This window comes from Cervus canadensis, chromosome 1 (genome assembly GCF_019320065.1).
Source record: "Cervus canadensis isolate Bull #8, Minnesota chromosome 1, ASM1932006v1, whole genome shotgun sequence".
Lineage (NCBI taxonomy): Eukaryota > Metazoa > Chordata > Mammalia > Artiodactyla > Cervidae > Cervus > Cervus canadensis.
Window position 1 is genome coordinate 36524540 of NC_057386.1, and position 20882 is coordinate 36545421.

The window sequence follows — 20882 nt, forward strand, 5'->3', positions numbered from 1 at the left end:
GGGAATTTATAACAAATCAGCAGCATCTGAATACCTGCCAAGCACAAGGAGCCAACAGAGGGTTTATATCAGACAGAGAGGCAAAAAGAACCAAGAGAATGGAGGTTTTAACCACCCCCTACATTACTGTGGGCCCAGTGGTTCAGTGATAAAGAATCTGCCTGCAATGGAAGACCTGCAGGGAGATGGTGACAGTGGCTAGTGGACTCTGCAATAGCCTTGCTTAAAATTTTCTTAGAAATGAACTGGCATCAAAGATGCCTCCATGCCATGCTGCTTCCTCCCATCTCTTCTTCACTCACGGTCAGACCTGCGTGGCAGTCTGACAGTCTTCAGCTTTCTTCAGTTCCCTCCCCATTTTCTCTCACAGGTCTTTCTTCTAACAAATGTCTTCTTCATGTCTTGGTGTCTGCTTCTCAGAGTACCACAACTAACACTGTACTCACTCAGGAGCAGTCTCAAAATGAGAGGTCTCTTCTGCCTCCCTCTTCTCCCTACTAACATTGGTGTGGATGTGCAGTGGAGGAGAGGCTAGGTTGGGGGGCAGGGGAGGACAAGTTAGCCACCTGTCAAAGAAAAACTGCCCCAGAGTTCAAAAGGCAAGGAAGAGTTTATATGAGGATTTAAGGCTATTGCAATCAGGGAGAGAGACTGAACTCAACTCCAAATACAACAGGGACAAATGGGGATTTCTAGCCAAAGGCCAGGTGAGGAATTGGATGGAAAATTATCAAGAGGAACTTGGTTAGGTATCAAAGGTGAGGGAAGAGCAACTTGATTGGCTATTGAGAATGAAGCTGGGGGGTGGGGGGTGGGTGCCAGTGGTCAGAGGGATGTTTCTTGACTAATACACCTACAGGTTAGATACAGCCCATGGGAAAATGGATTCAATCTCTGATGTACTGAAAGATGCACAGGACTGGGGCCCTAGGCAAAGAAGTCTGAACACTGATGGACACAAAATATCTTATTTATTGTCAATTTCTGCAAAGACACATTTAAGCAACAAAATATACATTTGTCAACCTTTTAGAATTCGTTTTATACATTAACAAATACAATGTGCTACCATAGCAATAAATTAAATGTACACTATTTACATTACATAGGCAGGTGGGGGTGGGGGTCTACAAATCACCTCCTCTGAAAGAGGAAAGACAGAAAAGTCATCATCACATGGATCATCATCTCCAAGCTACACTTTGCAGGTTCTAGCACACAGAGGAATCTCTTCACACGTAAACAGCGGCACTCCCCAGGCTGGAGTGTGGAAGGGCAACGCCCGGGAGAGGGGAGAGTGGACACACATGCTAAGGAGCAGGAAGCGGGGGATTAACCCTTCCAAGTAGAAATGTCACAAAATCAGAAACGATGGCATTTAAATTCCAGCCTTCCAGCCACACACTCTCTCCCTGGGACTGATAAGGACAGGACAGAGCCCTCGCCTCCCAATAGTGTCTCACTAGGCAGGACTCCACCGTCCTTGGCCTTAGTGGGGGGTTTCTCCTTTCTCCCAAAGAGGCACAGGGCCCTGCTGAAAGGAGGGAGCTGTGGGGTTGGGTGGGTAAGGAACTGGCGATAAAACAGCCATCAGAGCAGAACAGAATGCCCCAGTCGGGGCCCCCAGGTGGTAGGAAGAGCCCTGGCAAACTGCTGACTCGCCCTGCTCTGAGAGAGCCATGGGGCCCCTGCCAGCCACTGGCAGCCACGAGATCTGTTTGAACCTCAACCGTCCCCCCACAACAGACCTGTCTCTGTTGACTAAGAATGAATGAAGGTAGTGTTTGAGTTGGCACCTTAAACGTCAGGGTAAGAACATGAAACAGGCTATCATCCCTTGAACTGAGGTTCTTATTGACTACCTTTGTTTAACGATCAGGGAGAGTTCAAAGAGTTTCCTTTTACCCCTTTTCTCCTTAACTAAAAAAAAAAAAAAGGAAAGTGAGGTTTGGTTAACTGCATCTTGGCCCAGGCCTATGCCCTCATTACAGATAGGGACTGAAGAACTAATGTCACTGAGGAACAGTCCCCTGAAATCTCTTTCCCTCCTTGTTTTCTTTGCGCGAGCTGCAGCCAATCCCCAGGACCCTCATTGAAAAAAATCCCAAAGAACATCCTTCCTGCTGAAAAGAACAGAGACTGAGACTGAGACCCACCAGCCCTTGTGGCTGATACCTCCCAACCAGTGCCAAGAAACTGGCTCACTGGCTTCCTCAGATCTCACGGCCCCGGTAAATCCAGTCTCTTGTTCCACCAACCACATAGGTAGTGCCGAAGAAACGGCTCTGGGTTGTGGATTCTCATCCCAGTTTTGCCACCAGCTGGCTATGTGACCTCAAGCAAGCTGTTTCCCTTCACTGGAGCTGAAGGTTCTCATCTGGAAGATGACACAGTTGGATTAGATGCTAAAAGGCACCCGGAAGGCTTGGACATGGAGATGAAGCTGACAAGGCTGAAGCACAGAATGTTTTTCCCATTTCCATCCATTAGCAGAGACAGAAACTCTAGCTAAGACCTTCTCCCTTCAGTTCTCTCTGCATCTGTTTTTAAGCCTCAGTTCAGTAGAGGCATATGGATGCCCAACAGAACTGAAAAGTATAGGTTCTTCCATGACGTCCCAGAGCCAAAGTTACGTCCAGGAAATACATCTCTGATGGGATGCCTCAAATACCAGCAAGAACACCATCAGGGATGAGTCTAGTCATAAAGACCAAGGAGGTTGGAACAACCTTTGAGCCCCAAGACTAGATGGGGCAATAAAAGGAAAGACATTCTGGAGCAATGCAAGAGGGGATGGAGTGAGCAGCCTTCAGGAACCCAAGCTGTCAGTCCCATGGTCCAGGGGACAAAGGGAGACTGGCCTGTCCTCGTTCTCCCTCTCCTCCACAGTCTTGGACCTCAGTGGGGCTAGTGGGGTACACTCTAGAAGCCACAAAATAAACTTCCTAGATGAAGCGAGGGAGGGACATTTCAGATCCTGCCCAGAGCATCTCCATCAGCACACAGAGGGTAGAGGCTACTTCTCGGGTGTGTTTCTTAGGAAGCCCACGTATGCCTCTCAGTTTCTCTGGACACACGGAGCGATCATCCCAGCCACTGGCTCAGAGGCAGGGAGCAGAGCCCTCCCAGGAGGTGGGGGCTGCAGAGAGAGCAGCCAGAGCAGTGGGGGAAGGTGGGTGGAAGGTTCCCAAGTAGGACAGAATGGGGACCACCTGAAAACCCCAGGGGACCCCCAGAGCATGACAAACAGCACAGCACAACCACCAGGCGACTGTAAATACCAGCTACTCAGAGAAGCCAGCCAGAACCTGGAACAGTTTTTAAAGAAATGGAGTTTGACCTTTCAAGCTCTTTCAGAAGCCCAGCCAAGAGAATGCTGCCAGAATCCACGGGCCTCATTCCAGCCATGGGTGCTGCTATGGGGATCTTTAATAAAAGCTAAATAGACACTGTTGACCTTCTAACCAGAATAAATCTAACCAGACTAGTACTTTAAATAAACACATTTCCCAGATAGTGTGAAGGGGAGAGGTCCACCCAACCTATAAATAGGATCCCACGGAGTTCACGTGAGTTGGGGATGAAGGACCAAGATTTTGCTCTAAAAGCAAAAGCAATGGGGAAATTGTCACATCAGTCAAAAAACGAGTGCAACATTTTTATGTCTTGCTTTGGGGATAGGCCCAGATCCCGATGCAAATACAGCATTTAGTTGGAAGCCCATGTAATCTGCTCGTTGAAACAGGAGCCTAGCGGTATCACCCCGGCAGCTGTGTGTCACTGAGGCCCCATACACACTTGGAGCTGTGGCACCCCTCAAGGGTCTGCTCTCCAGACTGTTTAACTCGGACACCTCCTCACCTTAAACCCCACCACGGCCAGTCAACAGAAATGACCTATCGCTGGCACAGATGGCTGAGAAGAAAGGAGGGCCCACTTCTCAGAGAGCAAGCCAGCTCAGCCCAGCAAAGGGTGAGGGTGCAGATAACAGATAGTGTCTGAACTATACCCAGCAGGGACCTAGGTTGCAGGAATCCCACTCATGTGACAAATGTTTACAGACTTGTGGCTGGAGAGGAGAAAAGAAGGATTTAAGATTTAGGGTGGATCAAGCCCTGATAAAACCAAAGGGCTTAGTAGCTGGAAAGAATCCCCCAGGGCGCTGGTGGAGGCCAGACATCTAAACTGCAGAAAGACACCACCCATCCCCACACCTAAGCTAGACCAACCCATCCAATTGTCCCCCACCCCACCTCTTGGGCTCCCCTCTAAGTGGGAGATGAAAGTAACTCTCTATGCCTCCCGTGAACCTCCACAACCAGCAGCAACTTGGCTCCCAGTCAGCCCTTGGCCCTGAGGTTCTCCTTGGCCAAGGCTCCTGCATGCTCCTGGCTCTCCCTGAATACCCTCCCACCCCCGCTGCCCACCCCGTCGTGGGAAAGGCATCCGCTCAAATGGGAGAGGCTGGCGACTTCCCCGGCAGCTACCGCTTTCCTGCAGGAGGTGAAGCCGTCCAAGAAGAACACGCCTCCCACGCGTGCCCAGCTGCATGTCTCAGCTTCACCCGGCTGCATAGCTCGAGATCCAGGGGCAGCAGGGGCAAAAGCAGTCTGGCCTGACGTTAGCAGGTGGGTAAGAAACTCCCAGCACAGAAGCAAGTAGATGGTGGGAGCTCCAGACACGTAGGAGCAGCAGAACCGGTTTCTATCAGGACGCCTTCGAGGACAACTACAAATCTAGATTCTTAGAAAAATGCTCCCTCTACCACCACTAAGTGCATCTGCTTCGGGGAAGGGAGACATGCTCAGCGTGGCTGCAGCCTCCTGCCTACCACGTCCAGGACACATCGCTGCCCCCGCCTGGGTGTAGTGCCCTGCTGTCAGCCTCTCCTGCCCACCTCACCACTCTCTCTGCCTCTCTGGACTCTGACTGGTACCCAGATCCCCCTCTTCCCTTGCCCAACTCTTTCCCCTGCAGACAAAACGAGATGACAAATGACCCAGACACACATCACATCGGGCAGTCAGGAGCGGGGGGAGCCTGGAGGAATGAAGCCTTGTCCAGAGATGGGGAGGTGCTGGCAGGGACGGGCAAGGCTGTGGCCAGGTCGGGACACTGGGACAGACAGCTTGTCTGGTGGCCAGGTGGCCAGTGGAAAAGCAGGCCTGTGACGGTCAGAGTAGTGGACGGCACCCCCAAACTGCTGGAATAGGAGCCTTCTCTGAGACAGAATCAGGGCTTCCCTGGAAAAAACAAGAAGAAGGGAGAAGATGATCGAATAGTAGGTAGAGGAAGAGAAGGAGACGCTTGTGCTCACATGTGCTTAGGACGGGTGGCTGCCAGATACAAGGGTGCAGAGATGCCACAGCCCGAGAAGTTGGGCACAAACATTACTTTAGTAAACAAGGCATCTGAAGTACATGATGGAAGTGGGAATGAGTGTCAACATCCCCATTTACACAGGCCGGGTTTACATAGTGAGTGCTCAGTTGTGCTCCTCCCCTTGGTTCCAAACCTGACTCATACCCCTGGGAGCCCCATGGCAGGGAGAAGGCTGGGCAGTCAGACGGGTCTCTAGTAACTTCCTTAGCAGGAGGTCAGGCCTTGGCAGTGGAGAGCTGGACCCGTGCCCTGCTCTGCTGAAAACCTCACAAGTCCCTGACTGAGGCTGGGAGGTAGGGTTCTCCTTGGGCTCACCCTGCACAAGGTTTAGGAGACCAGGGCATCTCTGGACACACAGGGAAGACATGTCTCATCTCAGAGAACTGGACAAAGACACGAGGAGAGAAAGGCTCCCAAAACAGGGAGGCCAGGGGCCAACTGAGGAAGGAGGGCTCTGGGCTACTGCCTTCTGCATGCTGAAACAGGCTGCTCCGGGGAAGGGAGATGCTCAGTGAGCCGGGTCCAATCCGATCAGGCAACCCTTCCCATGGGCACCCGAGGCCATGTGCCCTCTTCTCCATCCAGACCTGAGTCCCACCATAGAGACTCCAGGGAAGAGGCACTGGCCCTCCCTGGCAGTCAGAATCTCTCTGGCCATTCTCTGGGTATCAGACCACCAGCACGCCGGATCTTAGTGACACACCCTCCCTCGTGGCCTCAGCAGGACCAACACCTGACCCACCTTTGACAAGCGAAGGACTCCTCTTTCACATTAGTGACCCTGTTTCAAGAAAAATCCATATGAGAGTTTTAAATCACCAGACCACATAATCCCCACTGACAACACAGCTTCTGTATATTTGGTGCTCATCTCTCCAGAGAGCCTGGGAAGGGACATGAGGCCCCGGGATCCAACAGTTTCCAACCTGCATCCGCCTGTGTCCAAGGGTGTGGCTCTGATACAGGAGGTATGGAAAGGTGGATGATGAACCCCAGGCTGATGCCTGCACCATGGGGACCAATGGGGGACCAATGGCACCCGCAGATCAGACCAGAGCTTCCTCCCTGCCCCCATGTGAGGTGTGAGGCACCCACTTCCTCCAACCCCAGGAAGGATGCCTGGCTTCTGGAGGAGATGGGCACATGGTAGGTGGAAGGCTCCCCCGGCTCCCCCCACGTCCCTAGATCCTTACCGCACTGGAGCTGGCATGGCTGAGCTTATCAAAGCGGAATTTCAGGTTTGACCTCGGGGAGTTTCTGCTTTTGACATCTAGGAAAAAGAAGAATGCCCTTGAGAGGAGGGTGGGGCTACAGAGGTCACTGGGGCTGGCGGGTAGGAGCTGGATAGGGAACCCCAGAGAAGCAGGGGGCGTCCTCTCCACTAGGCACTCTAGCTGACCTGTGCTGATTCACAAGAGACAATTCTCACATTTTTAGAAATGTCATGAGCTGGTTGTTACACACAGTTATCTTTTTTTAATTCTACAAGCTTACAATTAAATTATATTCATCAAAGGTAGTAAATACTCAGAAGTCATCTAGTTATTTCAGTACATTTTACTATTATTTATTCTCCTAAGATTATTTACATCTATTATGTCTGATGCATGTGCGTGCTTAGTCGCTCACACATCGCTCAGGCACGTCCAACTCTTTGTGACCCTGTAGACTGCAGCCCACCAGGCTCCTCTGTCCATGGGATTCTCCAGGCAAGAATACTGGAGTGGGTTGCCACGCCTTCCTCCAGGGGATCTCCTGATGCAGGAATCCAATCCGCGTCTCCTGCACCGCAGGCGGATTCTTTACCAGTGAGCCATCGGGGAAGCCCCTGTTATGTCAGTTAGTTCTTCCCAACTCCACGTCACACGGATACTTGAGATCAGCCAGAAAGAGTCACACCACAGAAGTCAGCAAACACTACAAATCAGAGCTTCATTTAATGTTTTCTTGTCTAGACGTAAGAAACTCATGGAGCATATGTTAACAGAACGGATTATACTTGATAATCTGTTTGTCTCTAGTCATTACATTGTGAATGGCACAAAAAACTGAGAAAACACTCTTTTTATATTTGAAAACTATTATCTGATTCAGCAGAGAAGCTGCTCACTTCACTGACAGAATAATATCAATCATCATTCATGTCAAGACAACTACACTCATTCATCATCTGGAACTTTACGTTTTCTATGGATACAAAGGTTGGGCAAATATCAATAAAAGCATTTTGTGAGAATCAATTGACTCTGAGGAATTTATAGTAAAGAACGTTGCATATTTTATTAATATCATTATTTATAAATTATGTGCTTCAGCTCCTTTATATCAGTAAAATTTAAGTAAACGTGTGTGTGTGTGTGTGTGTGTGTGTGTGGTGGGACAGCCAGTTGTTAAATGCTGACAGCACACCACTGGCAGGGAGCTCACTTGACTTTCTGATTTTCCCCTGGCTGAGATAATCTACAGCTTAGTACACTCCATCTAGAAACTGCTGACTTACTCTTGGTGCTTTATATTCAAGGCTACCACTCGGTGCTATGATTACCTCTCGGTGTGAGCCGCCAGCACCCTCTCAGGACCCCAGGGAGCTCACGTATGAAATGACCAATGACCATGGCATTGGAGATTATGAAAGACCAGATGTCAAGCCCTCCCAGCCAGCTCCCTCCCCTCCGCCCTGTCTCTTCCTCTAAAACAGGTTTCCAGGTCTCCACAAGCCCACTCCAGTCCTACAGGTATAAAGCACAAGTCTTGTGGGGCTGGGAGTGAGAGGCAGCCCCCCCACCCAGGGTTAAACACTTCATGGGAGGTGGGGGTGCAATAAGCACTTGCAGGAATCGCAGACCTATTGGAGGTCCCCGTCTGCCCTAGGTGACCTTCAGCAAGTCACACTCTAAACCTCCTTTTACTCAAAACCTTACTTATTTGGATATTTATTTAATATCATGTAGGATCCAGGCTTGGTTACAGATTCAATCATTCCTTCAATATTTAATTAATAAGCCTTGTTGAAAAAAAAAATCTGGGAATTTACATTACTACCCCACTTTATAGATGAGGAAACTGAAACTCAGAGAGGTGGGCCTGTCAACACTGCACCGGGATCAGAACCCAGCTCCACAGCTGCTCAGCCACAGGGGATTGCCGCCCTAACATAAACAATTGTTTAGTTGGGAACCATGCCTTCTCTTTATCCCTAACATCGCATGTCATCATTTGTCAACATTTCTTCACCATGAGAACCCCAGAAGCACCGTGGTTTAAATGACCCTACTGGCCCACTGGCCTTAAATGTTTATATCATTTAGACTAAAGTTCCTCAACACCAGCCTGACATTATGGGCCAGATAACTCTGTTGGGGGCAGGGGGGTGGGGTGGGGGGGCAGGGGGCTGCCTTGTACACTGTAGGGTGCTTAGCAGCATTCCTGACTTCTTCCCAGGAGATGCCAGCAGGACACTCCTCTCCCACAATCATGAAAATCAAAAATCCTCCAGACACTGAAAAGCATGCCCTAGGAAGCAGCATCACCCCCAGTTGAGAACCACTCATTAAGCTATTGTTTTCTTCCTGTTATTCAACAAATACTTAGGCTAATAGTTCTGCGTCTCTTAACAACCATAAGCTCATTTACTCATCACACAACCAACTACGTGAGACAGGAAATATTCTGCTCCCTCCATTTTTTGTTTGGGGAAACGGAGGCACAGAAAAGGCTCAGTAACCTGCCCATTGGCACATCACTAGTAAGTGGAAGACCCAGGATTTGGAGCCAAGCTCCAGAGTCCTCCACTACATAATACTGCCCTCCTCAGGGGCAGGACCAACTGTCTGATTTCCAGGCACGCCCAGTGCCCAGTGAGGCCAACCACACATGTCTGCTTAGACACCCCTTGGGCTCCAACCCCTCACTCGCTCCCCAGAGCTGGCTCCTCCTTCTCTGCCTGACTGCAGGGATCACAGAACCCTGAAGGGCCCACACTCTTTGTCTTCCCTGAGGCCTCACTACTGAGCTGGGCACCCCTTGAACCCACATCCTTCTCCCATCACCCCAGACACCAGCCCATGGCCCTGGGACCCCTCACCACTCACCGTGACCCCTCACTGCCCTCCCTCCCTGCATCCACTCCCCACCAACCCTTTCTATTCAGCCAGCTGCAGCCACCAAAACAGTCTCTCTCCTCCTTCCAGTTAAGGGCCTTTAAAGACTGAAGGCCCTCCAATGTCTCCCACTGGGGGCAGGATGAAGCAAAATCCTCACCAGGGTCCCCGTGGTGGTCCTACTGTCTAACCACTGTCTCCCCTCGGACACGTCCCCCTCCATGCACTCCAGCAGCACTGAACCACACGTGGGTCCAGACACGGCCTCTGGGCTCCCCCCAGGCCTCCCCACTGCGGTTCCGTCCACCTGCACCCCGCTTCCCACTCCTTATCACTGTATTATCAAGATGGTCGCTATGACAGAGAGGCCCTGGGTCGGTGACGGGGTAACGGAGAGGTCAGGGGAAAGAGCCTCAGCTTTCCAATCACACAGTCTCAATGCCTCTGGCAAAGCACTGAACTCTCCGAGCCTCAGTTTCCCCACAAGTAAGGAGGGGATGAGAACACAGCCTCTGGAGGGTGATGAACAGATGTGGTGAGCCGGCAGAGCTGGAGGCCCTAACACTTTGGGGTTGAAATGCAAACAGGACAATTGAGCGTGCCTGGGGCTCGAACCGCACCAACTGCGGCCAGGCCACAGCCCCGCCCCCGCCAGCCACATGGTCCACACCGCCCGCGAGACACCACCCACCTGTCGGACTCCGGCTCATGATGATGGGGGTGGCGGCTGCCCCCAGGCTGGGGCTCTCGCTGCTTGGGGACGGGCTGTAGACAAACACCTCCTGCTTGAAGGGAGAGGTTGTGGACGGCTGGCTGCTCTGGGGAGAGAGGCTGGGTGAGCCGGGCAGTCCCACCCTCGGCAGGCCTGAGACAGGTTCCTACTACCCCACTTGGACCTGCTCTTTCCCTTTGTTGCCTCCAACCTCTCCCCTGCCCCCCAGGAACTGCCCCTGACCCAGTCCCATGGAGAGAGCTGAGCCCTCCTTCAGCTGGGAAGCCCACTGCAGGGGCACCATTCAGTCTGACCTCTGACCCCTGCTGCTGATACTCCCGAGGGAGCATCACTCTGAGGAGGGAGGGAGTGTCACTCCGAGGGAGGACCCCCCACCCCACCCTGAACCACTGCTCCCAGAGGGTGGAGATCGCTGACTGGGCCTTCTCCCGTTTCCTCACTTCCCCTTTAATCTGCCGAGCCTGCGTGAGGCTCTGCCCACAGGAGCTATTTTAATGCACACAGCAGTATTCCCCTGGGCCCAGGGTGCCCCTCGCTGCTCCCCAGGGTTGGACGGGGCCACACCTACCCCACTGTCACACTCCTCCATGGCCTCGCCCTCCCCCGCCGTGCTGCTGAAGCTGCTGGTGCTGGAGGAGGAACGGGAGATGTTGGCTCGGCCGTTCTCCTTCAGTTTGACGAAGGGCCTGCAGGGAACGGGAAGGCAGGCAGGCCCTGGTCACACGCCGAGACGCCCCCCACAGGCCCTCCCTGAGACTGAGGGTAAGGCAGGCCCGGCAGACCTGAGCTTGCCCCCCAGCAGCCCCCGACTTTGGTGTTGGCTTTTGTGTTCCAGAGAGTTCCCAAGGCAAGAGAAGCTGGTTGTCAGCCAGCTGGGAGTGGAGCACATATTCTGGGGCCCCGGGTGGCTAAAGCCCACCCCACCCCACCCTCGCCCTCTTACTTCTCCTTGTTGGGGCAGATTTCCGGAGAACTGGGGTTGGATGAGGTCTCAGACTTTATCTCCTGAGAAGAGTGTCCGCCCTCTGGGGTCTTGGGGTTGCTGGACGCACTGTCACTGAGGAAGTGAGGATGAAGAGGAGTGAGGCCAGGGGGCCAGTCCACAACCACCCCCACCCAGCACTCAGCACCATGGGGACCTGCAGGGTCACAGTGCCCTCCTGACAGCATGGCCACCAGGACCTCCACTCCCACCCAGACCGCCCCAGACACTGCAGCAGACCACCGGGTCCTCTGCGCCCTCAGAGGCGACTCCAGGCTCCCGGGTGAGAGTCAAGAGCCATCAAGCGAGAGCTCTAGGCTGGTGCGCCCGAGCCCAAGTCCACCTTCCCCCACCCCAGGCTGGCCATCTCACGCGGCAGAGCTCTAGGTCAAGAGCAGGCCACAAAGGGAATGGAGGGGGTCTGGGACAACCACCCCTCAATGGGAAAAAAAGAAAAAAACAATGCACATGGGCTCCCCAGGGTGCTATCCAGGCCACCCACTGCCCGACTCCAGAGGTCACACTTCACACAGACTGTAAAATGAGCTCCCTGGGTCCAGGTGACGAAGCGGCCCTTGTGCTGGGAAGTGGGTCACTTTCAGTCTGGGGCTCCAGCATTTCTTCCTCTTCTTGCTTAACAAAGACCAGGTCCTGACGCCCACTGCCCTGCTCACTTTTGGAGACATGATGGCCCTGTCTTCAATGCACTTTTATTTTTATAATAGCTTTATTGGGAAATAATCCTTATACAATTCACCCACTTAAAGTGTGCAATTCAATGGTTTTCAGTCTATTCACAGAGTTGTACAACTATCACCACAATCTAATTTCAGAATATTTCAGCCTCCCCTGAAAGAAACTCTGGATGCACTTACAATAGCTGCCCATTCTCCCCTCCCCCTGACAGTCACTGGTTGACTGTCTCTATGGATTGGCCTATTCAGGATATTCCATATAAATGGAATCATACAATGTAGTGTGGTCTTTTTGTGACTGGCTTCTTTTACTTAGCATAGCATTTTCAAAGTTCATCTATGCTGTAGTAGGTACTATGTTATTTCACTACTTTTTATTGCAAGCAATATTCCATGCTAATTTCATTATTTTTTATTGCAAATATTCCATGTTATGGATATACCACATTTCAGCTATCCATTTTTCGAGTGATGAACATTTGGACTATTTTCACTTTGGGCTATTATGAAGAATGCTGTTATGAATATCTGCATTCTACTTTTTATATAGACATATATATTCTTTCTCCTGAGTACATACCTAGGAGTTGAACTGCTGGGTCATTCAGTAACTCTCTGTTTAACCCTTTGAGGAACTGCCAGACTGTTTTTACAAGCAGTTGCATTATTTTACACTCCCACCAGCTATGCAAGGGAGTTCCAATTTCTCCATATCCTCACCAACATGTGTTATTATTTGTCTTTTTATTATTAGAGCCATCCCAGAGGCAAGAAGTGCCCCGTACTTTTAACGGGGTGCTAATGACCTCCTAGGGCTTCCCTGGTAACTCAGACAGTTAAGAAAGTGCCTGCAATGTGGCAGACCCAGGTTCAATCCCTGGGTCGAGATGATCCCCTGGAGAAGTAAACGGCTACCCACTTCAGTATTCTTGCCTGGAGAATTCCACGGACAGAGGCTAGTCTCATGGGGTCTCAAAGAGTCAGACACAATTGAGCAACTAACACTTTCACAATGATCTCCTGGTTGTCAACCCAAGCCGGGGTTTGGGTCTTTGAGTTGGACTTCTCTGTGTGCTTGGCACAGCTGACTCTCCCTCCAGGAATGTCTCTTCTCCTGGCCTCTGAGATCCGTCCCCTACCCCTGCATCTCCAGGCTCTCTCCTCTTTCATCTTCTTCCCAATCTTCCTTACTGGCTTTCCTCTCTCCACTTGCCCCTAAACGCAGGTCTTCCCCAGGCATTCTATACACCCTACGGTGTGGCCATATTCTTTGGTCCCTCTTTAAACATCACCCCACCCCAGGAGCTCCTGTCTCTCCTTCTCCAGTCAAGAGCTCTCTCCTAAGCTCAAGACCTGCAGTCTGATCACTCCCAACTCTGCCCTTCTCTCCTGGGGGGCCCACAAGGACTTACTCACATTTACAGGTTTCAGATAGAGCTTTTTCAGCCCCTTCTATAAACCTGCCCCTGGTCCTGCATGCTCAAGCCCAGGGGATAATGCACCATCCAGGACTGCAGACAGACAACTTGGAGGCCTGGACACCAACACCTCCCTTCCCTTCATAAAATGGTAAGCTTCTGGAAGGTAAGTTTTCATCTTCTGTAGCTCTTGACAGAGCATGGAGTCCAGGACAGGGCAGGCACTCAATGATGCTGCTTACTGAATTAAATGATAAGTGGGCTCAATGATTAAATGATCAGAAAGACCATTATCAGGAACAGGTGAAGTATGATGCAATATGAGAGTTGTTTTAAAACAAAAAAGAGGGAGAAAGAGCATTCTAGAAACCCAGAGGAGGTTTGATGAACTTTGCCTGTTAGAATCAGGCAAAGGTTGCCATAAGAGCTGACATCTGAGTAAGCACTGAAGAAGGAGGCAAAGAAAGATAAGAACTGTAGTGACATTTCTGCATGCGTGCATGCTAAGTTGCTTCAGTCATGACCAATTCTTTGCAACCCTATGGACTGTAGCCTACCAGGCTCCTCTGTCCATGGGATTCTCCAGGCAAGAGAGTGGGTTGCCATGCCCTCCTCCAGGGGATCTCCCCAACTCGTATGTCTCCTGCATTGGCAGGCGGGTTCTTTACCACCAGCGCCACCTGGGAAGCCCAACGGTGTTTCTAGTTTGGGTCAAAATGCAAATTTTGGAAAGTCCTGTGCAGAGATCGCTCAAATCTGCCTCGGTGGATAAAGAGCTGAATGAGTAACAGGGGGCGTGCAGGTGTCTGAAGTGGGGACCAGGTTCAACAGGAAGCCATCTCCCGATCTATGCCAAGCCCTCCCCAAGGCTGGCCTCTGACAGCTGCAGCAGTGGTGAGAACTGACAGTTACCATCGTGTCCGGCTGTCCCCTTGGCCTTCAGAGCCCGTGTGCAGACGGGGGAAGAGCCCCGACCTCCGCTTTATGGGGCTCCGTGACTGGTTCTTCGCCGTTGCCACCGCCACCGGAGGCTGCCAATGAAACTGCCAGAGTGAGTGCTGACCCCCCAAACTCAGCCCTCCTTCTCCTCATCCCCCTTTCCCACCTACAAATAGGCCCTGGTCTGGAGGAGACCCCAGAAATCAGCAAGGCAGCCAGGAAGGTGAGATCTAATAATGGGGGAATGGGAGCTGGGACCCTGAGACTCAAGCCACCTGCAGCCTGTTTTCCTGTGTTCTTAAGCCACACCTGTTACCCAGGTAACACTCTACCAAAGACCAGAATTCCTGGAGATCAGGGGCACCCTAAGGAGAGCCCCACATATTTAGAAGGGCAGGATGACTCAGACTGAGAACCACAGAGCTGAGAGTCCTGAGAGAGACCTGGACCAGTCTCTGGCTTTTACCAGTGAGGATGCTAAGGAGCCCAGGGATGAGGAGAATTGGCCTAGGCCATACGGCAAACTGCCAATAGACAAGCACATGTGCCCAGGGCTCCTGACTCTACCAAGAAATGGGTCCAAGCTGGTGTCACAGATTGGACCCAATAATAAGACAGACTGCAAGCAGCAGAGTCAGGTGCACACACGGCCCCAGGCAGGGGGAGCCCAAGAATGCGGCTCTGCTTCAGCCACATGCAAGGAGACCATGGAGAGCTGGGAGACCGTGGAGGGGGAGACGAGAACCTATGGCCAACCTTCAGAGCCCACCAGGCTCCTAACCCAGGTCCCACCTTCTGCCCTCCATGTGCTATTCAACCTCAGGCAAGTGACAAAACCCTCTGGGCCTCAGTCTCTTCATCCACAGAATAAAGATAAAACTGTCCTGCCCTGCTCATTCACAGACCTTGGGGGAGGAACCAGATAATAGCTATGAAAATATTTGATACATTAAATGAATTGTGCAAGGGACTCCCCTGGCAGTCCAGTGGTTAAGACCATTTTCCAATGCAGGAAGCACGGAACTAAGGTTGGAGAACTAAAGTTCTATGTGCCATGGAGTACGGCCAAAAATAAATAAATAAATTGTGGGACATTATTTATACTACTAATGATTAGTATCGTGGTGGACATGTTCTGAAAAGAAAAGAAAAAAGTCTAATCCATGCAAATGCAAAGTCACTTTGCTTTTTTAAAGAACTGACGGGCTCCTTTCTGTCCAGCCTCTGGTTTGAGCTGACCAGACTAAAACCCGCAGACCTGCCAGGTTCCTTCCTTGGGAACCGTCTACGCGGTGACTAGGAACTCAGACTTTGGATTAGGGAGACCTACATTCAAATCCTAGCTCTTCAGCTTAGCTGGGTGACTTGTAGCAAGTCACTTAAACCCTCGGGGCCTCCTTTTCCTCCATGAGCTGTCAGGGAACAGATCAGATAATGTTCATGAATGATATAGCTCAGTGCCTAGTGCATAGCAAGCGAGGGGGGCAGGGGCTAAGGGGGCGGGGGCGGGGGCAGGGTAGGAGACAGCTACTGTTATCATTAATAAGAACAAAGCAAGGACACGCCTCTCACAGTCAGGGGTCCCAAGCCCCCAAGCAAAGAGACTCACTTCAGGCCCATTTTGCAGGGTTGGCCCTGAGGATGGCTCAGTGGTCGAGGAAACTCAGGGAACAGGACAACAAAAGGGCCTCTTCTGCTGCTGCTGCTAAGTCACTTCAGTCGTGTCTGACTCTGTGTGACCCCATAGACAGTAGCCCACCAGACTCCTCCATCCCTGGGATTCTCCAGCCAAGAATACTGGACTCTAGGCCGGGCCAACCCCAGGGATGCAGGCTCCATTTCAGAGGCAGGGCCTGGGCTCACTCCCCAAACAGCCTTAGTTTCCCTCTGTCATCCCTGCTCTAAGTCGCCTGGTCCCAGCTCCCCCCTCCCACACTGGGGCCTGGAGGACCCTCCCCAGGTCCCAGGTGCCACCCCCGGGCCAGCGGCTCTCACCGAGAAGGTCGTCTTGGTGACCTCCACGCTGTTATGGGTGATGCCCCCGCTGAGGCTGCCGGGGATGCCCCCGCTGTGCTGCTTCTTCTGGCTGCTCACCATGGTCTCCATGGAGTGGCTGCGCACACGGATGGCCCTCTGCGGGGACAGCAGATGACAGAGGCCTAAGGGCTGGAGTCTGGTCCCTCTCGATGACCCTGTCCGATTAACAGGGTCTGCAAACGAGCCCTCAGCATGTACACACGATTACACACACACACTGTGTGTGGCGCACACCACACTCACTACTGTTTGCAGATTATTTTCATATACTCCATGCTCTGGGCATGGGTGGCTGTTTGCAGGCAGAGGTCAGAGAGGACACCAGCCAGAAGGAGCCTGAGGGGCCAATGCCCCAGCTCCTGGCAAGGTGGACAAAGGCTGTTATCTTCATCTTACAGGTGAGGAAAGAGAGGTTTGGACAGCCCAGTAAACCCAGGTGACCCTTGTCTGGCTACCACCTCTCCAAGCTACAGCTTCCTCATCTGTAAAACGAGAATGATGCACTCCATGCAGCATCACGTGGGGACTAAATATGGTCATGTGCCTGACCCCAATCTGACTTTTTCTTGCACAAATTAAACGTATTTCTATATTTAGGCACCAGCTAGCCCTACTGCCGTCATCCCAAAGTGTGCTGTGTACAATGTGGAATACATTCACCTTGCTGAACCATAAGGAGCTCTTACTAATCCACGCACTGAGCCTCCCTTGCAGTTGCAGGGGCTTAAGAGACTATGAAGACAAGCCTCCAACCTCACACAGCTGCTGGAAGAAGAGATGCATGCTCAGACTGGGCAGAGACGTGGGTTCTCGGTGGGGGCGTGGAACTGCTCAGGCCCATGTAGGATCACCAAAGCCCAAAGGGCATGTGGGCAAACAGTGACGTGTCCAGGAGGGGACAACTAGGATGGCCAGAGGCTTGTCACAGAGCAGGCAGGGATGAGAAGAGCTCAAATCAAGGCTGCTGAGCCCTCAGCAGGGATGGGCCAGGGAGGTGATGACTGCGCCCTCAGGCGGCTCTGCAGACCAATGTGGTTCTGGAATCAGATTCACGGGCAGTGGTCCTCCAGAGGCAGTGCTCAGCTTGACCCAGGGGAGGATTTCCTGACAAGGGAAGGCCCACAGGATCCCGCCCACCACGTAGATGATACTCCCTGGTTCTGGACACCTTCAAAGATGACCTGAATGTCTAGGAAGGGAAATTCTCTCTAGTGACCCCCAAACTCTCCCATCACTTCCCTTTAATCACTCATTCGGTGATTCAATAATACAGCCAGGAGGTAACGCAGCTTAGAGGTCACCTGCATGGGGTACCAGGGTCCATCTGCCAGGACCTATATCCGGACTCTCTGCCCCACAACCTCTCAGCTGGTAGATTAGCTGGGGCCCCTGGTAGGTTCCTTGGCTTTTCTGAGACTTACCTGAAGTGGAACGGAGGAGATCTACACTGCAGGGCTCTGGTGAGCTTACATACGGAGGGCCCAGCGCATCATAAATAACCCTCGTATGTGGCTACTCTGCTGTCAGTCATAAGCATTTGTTGTGTGCCTCCCTTGTGCCTAGCACTGTGCCAGGGATAAGGAGGTTTAAGGGAAGGGAGTCAAAGAAGTAGAAGACGCAGCCCCTGCCCCCAAGAAGCACACACGTCAGCTGAGGGAACAGGACACGTTCCTTAAAAGTAGGGTGACGCCAAAGACCCAGGGCCAGTAGGGGGCGCCCTCTGCACTCATTAGCTGTCCAGGGCCCCAGGACCTCAGGTCCGCATACAAACATATGTGGATGCAGATATCCTTAGTTGCTCACAATCAGGTGCCTTTCCCCTCCACTGCCATGCCACTTTTTAATAGAAGAGCCACCATTGATCCAATGTACCCTCTTCCTCCTTGAGACAAAGGAGTAAATCATGACCCCCATCCCCCTGCCAGTGGAACATGAGGGGACGCCTTCTGGGGGCTTTGGGGAAAGGTTTACTCAATGACCTCCAAAAGAGATGTGACGTGTCTGCTTCTAAAACCACAGCAGCCACCTTGGGGCCAAGAGGCATTAAGCCTGAGGGACGAAGCTGACGAGCTGAGGATGCCAGAGGGGAAAGGAGAAGAAACCTGGATGACCATGAGCCACCTCGGGCCCTGTTTTAAGTGACCTAACGGACTTTCCTTATCGTGTGAGCCAGCAGAACCTCAGCTTCAGAAAACTGACATGGAAGGATGAACATGTGGACACAGCTCCCGCCCTCACCGGGTTCATTCCCACACTCACACATGCATGTGTCAGCTTACACACTCCACGAGACGGCCTCATGTGGAAGAGCTAACCTCCTTCCCTCCCTTAAAGTATCGAGAGAAAAGCTTGGTCTGCAGCACGGCAGTCCCAAGAAATCAGCCCGAATGGTGCCCCCACGAATTGGCCCCACTGAGAACCACAACCTGCCTGCCTTTCCATCCTGACAAGGGAAGCTGATTCAGGAAGGAACACTGTTTGCAAATAAGCATGGAACCTACCAACCTCACATTCTTCATGCCACCTAGCCTCTCCCGTCTGAGCCAAAGACACCCCTTAAGGGATCTCATCTCTCTCCTCCTCTCTCCCTTTCTAGGCCACAAGACAGAGTCACCGAGCAACAGTTTACTGCAACATGGTTAAAACAGCCACCACATCCTATTCATTTCATCATGCAAAGAACATTAGGTCATGGACCTTTTGGAGAACTAAAGGCAAGGAAAGTAGGTATGCTAGGGAGTCCCCAGATAAACATCAAAGATCCTTAAATGAATCAAGTGCTCCATAAATCTCAGCATCACTTCATTCATGGCTGCCCTCAGGAGCCACCAACACTAGTCATCAACAACGCCATGTCACCTAGTCATTTATGTTCTGATGTATTCCCTGCTGTCTCTTTCCAGAGAACATCTGACATGGGTAATAAGCCCTGTGTGATGGGATCTGATCTACTGAGCTCCACGTACATGATCTTATGGAATCCTGCCACTCTTAGATGCAGAGAGGACAGCACAGATAGAAAAGGTCCCTAGAGGTAAATGATGACCCAGGTCACACTGCAGGTAAGAGATGGAGCCAGGACCCAAACTCAGAACCTGGGCTCTCATACAAGGGCTCTAGGATCCCAAAAGTGGCTCAGATTCAACATATAATTCAACTGGTTGATGGACTACAGGTGGTCAGAAACCATGAAGCTTTAACACCTCCACTCCCCACTCCCCCCCAAAAAAAAAAATTTCCAACAGTGATGTCAGGGAAGAATCTTCTTGAATGCCCCTGGTGCCACTGTCTGAGTCAACAAGACAAGAATGATAGATAAGGGACTGACAGGGAATTCCAGGGATGTGCCGGGCAGCCATCTGCTGCTCAAAGCAAACAGGGGGTGGTTTGCATCCTGGTTCTTCCCAGTAGAGCACGTGAGCCTCTCAGAGACAGTCCTCTTGTCCACAAACATGAGGATGACATGGGTGTGCCAGATACCTGGTGCGATACCTGCGTGCTCAGGGTCAGCCCTCCTCCTCCACCCTTAGGGACCGAAGGAGAGAGAGACAATGGCTTCCTCCAAACCCTAAAATAACGCTTGATTCGGACAAAATCACCCAGTGACATGGTCTAAAGTATTCCATCAGTTTCAACCTGATGTAGAGCTGGCAGCACTGGGCTTCTCATGTTGGGCAGAAGACAGAAGCAGAGGGCAGTGCTGTGGGAAGAAGAAGGCACATGAAGCCTTTGCAGGAGAATCAGCTCTGCAGGGACCAACTGCACCTGTTCCCACTCTCCCCAGCACACCCAGGCCACAGTGCATCGCCCCTCTGCTTCCCAGGGACAAGCTCCACTGCTTTCAAGGCTGCCTGTGCCAGCCGCAGACAGCATAACCTTTGGAAAGGTCTTCTGTGCACTGGTCTGAAATCTTAACATTTCCAGCCCTTGGAGTATCTGACTCATCTATTCCCAATTCACACAACTATCCTTACCTGTCCTCACAGTCTGCTCTCCTCCCAGCCAACCACCACCGGTTGCATCGCCATCCCCAGTCACTAGGGTTTCCCAGCCCTCAGTTCACCTCCTGGCTTACCTTCAAATGAGTTCTCCTCTGGGGGAGTCAGAAAGGAGAGAGGGAGTCACTTTCTGGGCACCTGCTCACGTCACTTCATTTCAGCTGGGGAAAGGAGCTGAGTACCAGTTAGCATCATGGAGGAAGCACGTCTCCTCCGGGTCAACCACAAACCTCGCACGCTTACAGATGGGTTTTGTGAGTGTTCCAGTTTAATTCAAGACACAGTGCCCAGACATGAGCACTAATGGGGACATGCCTACTGATACCAGGCAAGCACCAGAGGCAGGGGCCTTGGAGAGAAAGATGCTCATTGCTGGCCTGCTGAGATGGCTCCTAATCAGGAAGTACTGAGGTCCATAACAGGTCTTTGGTCCCTCTAGCAGCCCAGTAGGATAAGGAAATAACCCTCTGCATCTCCACCTCGACAGACCAGAGCTCCAAGCCACGAGCTACAGGGCTGCCCTGACTGTAGGGATTTCTGCAGGGATTTCTGCAGCTCGGTGCTCCTCTCCTGCCACTAGGGGTCAGAGAAGACCAGT

At 51.9% G+C, this 20882-nt stretch overlaps 1 protein-coding gene across 10 annotated transcripts in view; it reads right to left on the bottom strand.

Moving 5' to 3' along the window:
* Nucleotides 1–953: 953 nt before the first annotated feature.
* RAP1GAP2 (RAP1 GTPase activating protein 2) overlaps nucleotides 954–20882 on the bottom strand; it is a 216698-nt gene continuing 196769 nt past the window's right edge. For 9 of the 10 annotated variants that reach the window (XM_043477970.1, XM_043477961.1, XM_043477979.1 and 6 more), the window contains 8 exons: nucleotides 16245–16382; nucleotides 14223–14341; nucleotides 11159–11272; nucleotides 10784–10901; nucleotides 10174–10300; nucleotides 6576–6652; nucleotides 6125–6163; nucleotides 954–5243 (listed from right to left, as the gene is read on the bottom strand). In XM_043477970.1, the coding sequence (XP_043333905.1) occupies nucleotides 6155–6163; nucleotides 6576–6652; nucleotides 10174–10300; nucleotides 10784–10901; nucleotides 11159–11272; nucleotides 14223–14341; nucleotides 16245–16382 (702 nt within the window). In that variant the 3' untranslated portion in view covers nucleotides 954–5243; nucleotides 6125–6154. The remainder of the gene's footprint in view (nucleotides 5244–6124; nucleotides 6164–6575; nucleotides 6653–10173; nucleotides 10301–10783; nucleotides 10902–11158; nucleotides 11273–14222; nucleotides 14342–16244; nucleotides 16383–20882) is intronic. The other variant, XR_006271200.1, reaches the window with a different exon arrangement.